Below are 6,000 nucleotides of genomic sequence, written 5' to 3' on the forward strand. Positions count from 1 at the left end.
CTTTTCACTTAACTGGAGCTCAGTTAGTCTGTTCTTGAGAGACTACTATGTCAGTGGTTCTCATACTTTTTCATGTGAAGGACCCCCAAACTGATATTTATTTGGCCACGGACCCCCATCTCAAAATATTTAGTTCCAGGGACCCACCAGAAGCAAAATTTTAGTTACAAACGTTCGCTTTGAAAATACATATAGTGAAAGATTTGCACACAGTTTTCACAACTTTTTCAAAAATAGCAGATATACAAGCTCACAGCGCGGCACTCGGTGCCGCGCTGTGAGCTTGTATATCTGCAAATTTTCACTGGTTAAAGCATTCAATAATTCTTGGCCTAAATGGGTTAACGCCCCATATGCTCACAGTACATCGTCACTCAAAAGTAGAAGATCCACAAACTATTTATTTTATTTATTTTTATTGTAGATCTGCTACTTTTGATACTTATGAATTTGAATACTGAAAAGTGTCAGTTTTGGACATCTGAGGTTTCCACCCGACAGACGAGCTACAAGTTAACGGTTGCAGCTTTAAAAAAACGTTTTCCCCCCACATATGAGAAATTGCATGACAACAATTGCATGATTTGGATGCGTTGTATTATTATTATTTTCTTTTTTTTGTTCGTTGTTCATTTAACCTTCATGCTTGTTTTGACTACTAACTTCCTCAACCACTAGTGTCATTGTATGCATTAGTAGTTAATGGTGCTGTAAGGGATTTTTGTTTTGTTTTTGTTAAGGTAAGTGTTGAGTAGCTTTATATTCAGATAGTAATCGGCGCTATAGAGTGTTTGTTCAGGTAGCAGAGGTCTCCCTGTCTGTCTACCTTTTTAGTAAACCAAAAATCCATTTTCAGTTCAGAGTACCAATTTCATAATGAAGGATACAAGATCATCATATCAAATATGTTCTTTTAAAGAGCTGGAGAGATGGGGAAGCCCCTGTTACTGAGTAAACACTTGATAATTACCATCATTGATTTATAGTTCTCAAATTCTGCCCGAACCCGACCCTACCCGACCAACCACATTTTCGGGTCGGGTAGAGCCTAAAATGTATGCTAATTAGTCGGGCCGAGCCAGGCCTTAATTTTCAGGCCCGTTGAGAACTAATGATTACCATCGGAATATAGAGCTTCAACTTTCTTAACAACAAGCCTTTTTGTTTTAACCCATTAAAACTAGGAAAGCATTAGTGTTTAGATTTTTTGCTTTGGCTATATAAAAAAAAGAAACAGTACTCGTACATTGCCATTTCTTTAAAAATCTTGAAAGCGTTTGAAAAGATTAATAATAATGGAAATGTTCTGTAGAATCGTCCCCAGGTCTTAACGGGTTAACCAACATCAACGTCACTTAGAGCACCTGTCCAGTAGTGCATGTCCTCTAGTCACTACTTGCATGTCACTTAATGCATGGTTATGTTGTTGTCCTTCGCCCTCTCTCTCTTCCCCTCCCCCCCAAGGCATGATGGGAGCTTATGGCCCACCTTACATGCCTATGCAGGGCCCCCATGAGGGCTTGTTGTGCGTGGCCCCAATGCCACCCTACTCTGGCCCTCCCCACCACCTCCAGCCGGGTATGCCTGGCTACCCTGGCATGCCGTACCCGGGTAAGGCCCCACACCCTGCCTCAGTGTACAACCGGTCGTGTCTCTCTCTCACCTGTTGGAGAGGGGTTGGTTTACCTCGCACACATGGCCGTGTTGGGGGTTTCCTAAAGCCTTTGGCAAGGGCTCTGCAGGCTTCACCACACGTTATGTGCATCTTTTATTATGATATTTTACTTGACCATGAGCTGAAATAATTAGCGTCTGTCGTTGAACATGACGCGTGAGCTTGTATTTTGATCTGTTCACAAGATTTTTTTAAATATTTGAAAATTACCATTTATTTCAACATGGAAATGATTATGACATTTTTGCAAAAAAATATTGTGATTATTCCAAATAATTGCGTTTAGGCGATTGTGTAATAATGTGACAGGCCTACTTGGCGTCCCTATTTTGGGCATGACATTATTGGCAGACGAGTCACAAGTAGTAACTTGTTGAATTGACGAGGACGTTTAAAACGAGGCTTCAAGCTCGAGAAACACTTTGGTAGAGGTTTGGGTTATGTACTATTTACCTTCTCAAAGTCAGTCTTTTAGCACAGCAATGAATGCAAACAAGCAAAATTCAAAAAGAACATGTTCGACTTAATCTTGATTTAGCTATTTGTATTAGGAAGAAGACCCAGACTGGATCTGCGGAGCTGGATCTTCAAATAGTAAAGTTGACTTATTAATCTTAAACAATGCCACACTGGATTTATTTGCGATGATATATAATTGGCAGAATCTGCTTTGTTTTCATCCGTTCGTGTGCTTGAGACTTGTTTTCACCATAAGGAGACTATTTTTGAGAGATCCAATTTCTAGTCACTGGAGCAGGATATTTGGCCAGCTGGGCTAATTAAATCATGGCAAGTGGACTAACAACCCAAGCCTCTACCAAAGTTGACATTGAACTTTCTAAGTGGTTAAATTGTCTTACACATCAGTAATAGCAGTCCTAAACATGTAATGCATGTAGAAATGCTATTGTATGACCACTAACCTTCTCATACGACTACTTTAAAATCCACACTTTGACATTAAATTAACCAACCATGTCAAGTTGGCTGCTGTTGCCATAGTTAAAAATGGATTGTTCCTTTATTATTTGACAGGCATGATGGGTCCTGGTATGAACGGCATGGCAGGAAGCCCCGCACAGGGAAACCACTATATGCAACAGGTAATGTATCATGTTTTATCACATTGTTGTGTATAGTCATCTATAACAGTGATTCTCAAACTTTTACTTCCGGTCCGGCGATACGCTCGTATTGTCTTTCACCTAGAAGAGAAGAAAATGACAGCCGTGGCCATCCCTGCTTTTGTCATGGTCCGTAGAGAAGGGCTTGTTTTAAACAAGAACGCCATCTGGAGATAGAGAGTACAAGATAAATCAATTTTCCATCACAGCAATCCATTGCAGTAAACAGAGGTTTACATTTCCGGATGACTCCATCTACGAAGGATTATCGGAATTTGAGTTTTTGCATCAGTGCCGGGTGCCACAGACCGCACACTACGGTTTACACTACGGTTTAGGAGACGCTAAAGCTGGTTGCACACTGCACTGCGTTCTTTCGTTGCGTTTTCGTAATCCGGAGGCCAGGGAGAGAGAGAGGAAAGAGAGAGAGAGCAAGGAACTCATTAGCAACAGTTGCGAAAATCGGAAAAAATCAACCCTGGTCCGAAAATAAATATGAAACGGGCGGCAGTTTGCAAACGTGATTGACATAAAGTGAGGTCGATTTTTTTAATTTACGTGCTCCAAAATTTTCTCCGATATTCGGCCCGAAAAACGCAGCAGTGTGCAAAGACCTTAAGTCGGGAAAAGCACTCGACGGTCGGATTTAAAATCCCGACTTTAGTCGGGATAGGCACCCTGTGTGTTAATTTACTGACGAAACACTGTCTTCCTTCTATGCCATGCCAGCCTGGGATGTACAGCCCCGGACAGCACGCCCCTCCGCCGTACCCGGGCCAGGGTCACCCGGGCCAGCCCACCTCCCCCATGTTTGTGGCCCCGCCTCCCAAGACCCAGCGGGTGCTGCACTCTGAAGCCTACCTCAAATATATCGAAGGCCTGAACGCAGAGTCTGGCACTGTCAGCAAATGGGACCAAACACTCAGAGGTATTATTATTTGATCTGCTCACATTTTGTTGGATGATGACAAACGGATTGTCGACTCATTATGTCTTGTTAAACCCATTAAGACTGGGAACGCCATCCCTGTCACTCCGCTTTAACCATTATTTTATGCTTTAACTATTAAAAAATAGCAGATATACAAGCTCACAGCACGGCACCGAGTGCCGTGCTGTGAATTTGTAGATCTGCTATTTTTGAGATAGAATTGACAATTTGTGTGAGTCTTTGAATTATATGTATTTTTAAAGCGAACATTGTAACTCAAATCTTTCTTTCTTGGGGTCCCGGAACAACATAGTTTGAGATGGGGGTCCGCAATCAAATACATGTAATTCTAGGGGTCGTTGACATTCAAAACTTTTGAGCACCACAGATAAAGAAACATAGGTTTTTCAGAAAACCATTAGGATTTAGAAGAATTTTTTTTAGGCATTTCTAATGTGTGGCCAGGGGTGTCCAAATGTTGTTTTTCAAAGGGGCCATATTTTAAAATATGAAAATACTTCTGGGCTAGCTGTGTCTCCTGTCATACACTGTACCCTTTGGACCATGACAGAGTCACATACTTGCATTATCTTATACAACTACAGTGCAATCAATAGTCTTTTGTTGGTGGTTTAGCCAAACGAATGTTTAACATTGTAAATGCATCTGTGCTGTGAACAAAACAAAAACATTTAGCCTTATTTCACACTTTTTCCACATACCACACATATACACTCTGCGTAAAGCTTTACAAAAATACAATGAAAAATAACCTAAAAAAATTAAATGTAATGTCAAAACACTACACTGGTGGGCCATGAATCAGTGGTTCTCAAAGTGGCATCCGGTCGACCCCCATTGGTTCCAGGGGGTCCCCAGTATAATTAGTTAATAGCGTCACAATCCTATTAACCACTTTATCCATATTTCATAATTGCTATTCAAAAATAGCAGATAAACAAGCTTACAGCGTGGTAGTGACGCAAAAAGAATGCTTGGAAAATGGATAATACTTTCTCTTTTGGGGGGTCCCTGGCACAACACCTTATCAGATGGGGGTCCCTGACCAAATGCATATCAATTTGACATGAAAAGGTTTGAGAACCACTGCCATAAATAATAGGAAGGAAGCTGGGGTCCATATTTTGGTGCATTCATACCTGAAGAGAGATATTCGTTTCTAGTCACTTCAATCGCTTCACTTTGGTCGCGCTGGTCAGCGTCGGAAAGAAATGATGAGTCTCAAAACCAAACGCCCAAAACAATTCGGTGTCTCTGGACAACATCAACGCTGATTGGCTGTCAGGACGCGATGGGTGGAGTCGGGGGGAAGCGAAGGACGCTTCATTTGGATTTTTCCAACTGGGGGCGAAGATATACTGAAGCAACGATTTGCGTCATTCGCGCTGGCCCGTTCGGATCGTTCGCGCCACGCCCGGTCGTGCGTCGTCTCGTCTTTGCATTCACTTTGTATGTAATCCAGGGTTCCCACGGTCATGAAATTCCTGGAAATATTTTGAAATTAGATTTTTTTTTCCAGTACTGGAAAAGTTTTGGAATTTATCAAGGGTCCTGGAAGGTCCTCGAAAAAAATAGCTATGCATTGTCTCTGGTTATTGATTTTGTTAATACCTCTGAAATGACAAATTAAACATGGGCGTTGCGAGGTGTTGTGAGCATGTAGATCGGCTATTTTCACAAGCCGGTGGGACGAACGGTTCTCGAGATACGCGGATTACAGACACACAGACAGACAGAAACGCAGAGACTTCTCGCATTTATAGATAGATAGTCCTGGAAATTGGGTTAAATATTCTGGAAAAGGTTTTGGAAAGGTTTTGGAAATGAATTGGTAAAAATGTGTGGGAACCCTGGTAATCGCGCCACTCAAACTATCCAGGTTTGAACGCACCATATGACTTGTTGGGACATGTCTGGTTTATGCCACGACGTATCATTTTCTGACCGACCGCTTTTCTTCTCCACTCTTTTTCAGCGCAAAGGCGAGACGCCCACCTGACCAAAGAGCAGGAGAGCCGGCTGCCCGGCCACTGGCTGAAGAGCAAAGGCGCCCACAGCACCATGGCGGACGCGCTGTGGCGCCTCCGCGACCTGATGCTCAGAGACTCTCTGAACGTACGCCACGCCTACAACCTGTAGAGCACTTGATTCTCAGCCTCCTTTTTTATTTCATTTCAAGAACCCCGCTTCCCACCCCCCAAGTTTGCTATGCATTAAGCCAGTGGTTCTCAAACTTTAAAAAATGTGAA

The 6,000-nt window shown here is 42.4% G+C and overlaps 1 protein-coding gene across 5 annotated transcripts in view; it reads left to right on the top strand.

Moving 5' to 3' along the window:
- LOC308286446 (protein polybromo-1-like) overlaps nt 1–6,000 on the top strand; it is a 33,460-nt gene extending 27,460 nt beyond the window's left edge. For 3 of the 5 annotated variants that reach the window (XM_080727463.1, XM_080727464.1, XM_080727465.1), the window contains exons 29-32: nt 1,465–1,611; nt 2,711–2,778; nt 3,529–3,727; nt 5,727–6,000. In XM_080727463.1, coding sequence (XP_080583589.1) covers nt 1,465–1,611; nt 2,711–2,778; nt 3,529–3,727; nt 5,727–5,890 — 578 coding nt within the window. In that variant the 3' untranslated portion in view covers nt 5,891–6,000. The remainder of the gene's footprint in view (nt 1–1,464; nt 1,612–2,710; nt 2,779–3,528; nt 3,728–5,726) is intronic. The other 2 variants (XM_080727466.1, XM_080727467.1) reach the window with 1 other exon arrangement.

Source organism: Nannobrachium achirus (genome assembly GCF_963921795.1).
Source record: "Nannobrachium achirus genome assembly, chromosome: 6".
In the NCBI taxonomy this organism is placed as follows: Eukaryota; Metazoa; Chordata; class Actinopteri; order Myctophiformes; family Myctophidae; genus Nannobrachium; species Nannobrachium achirus.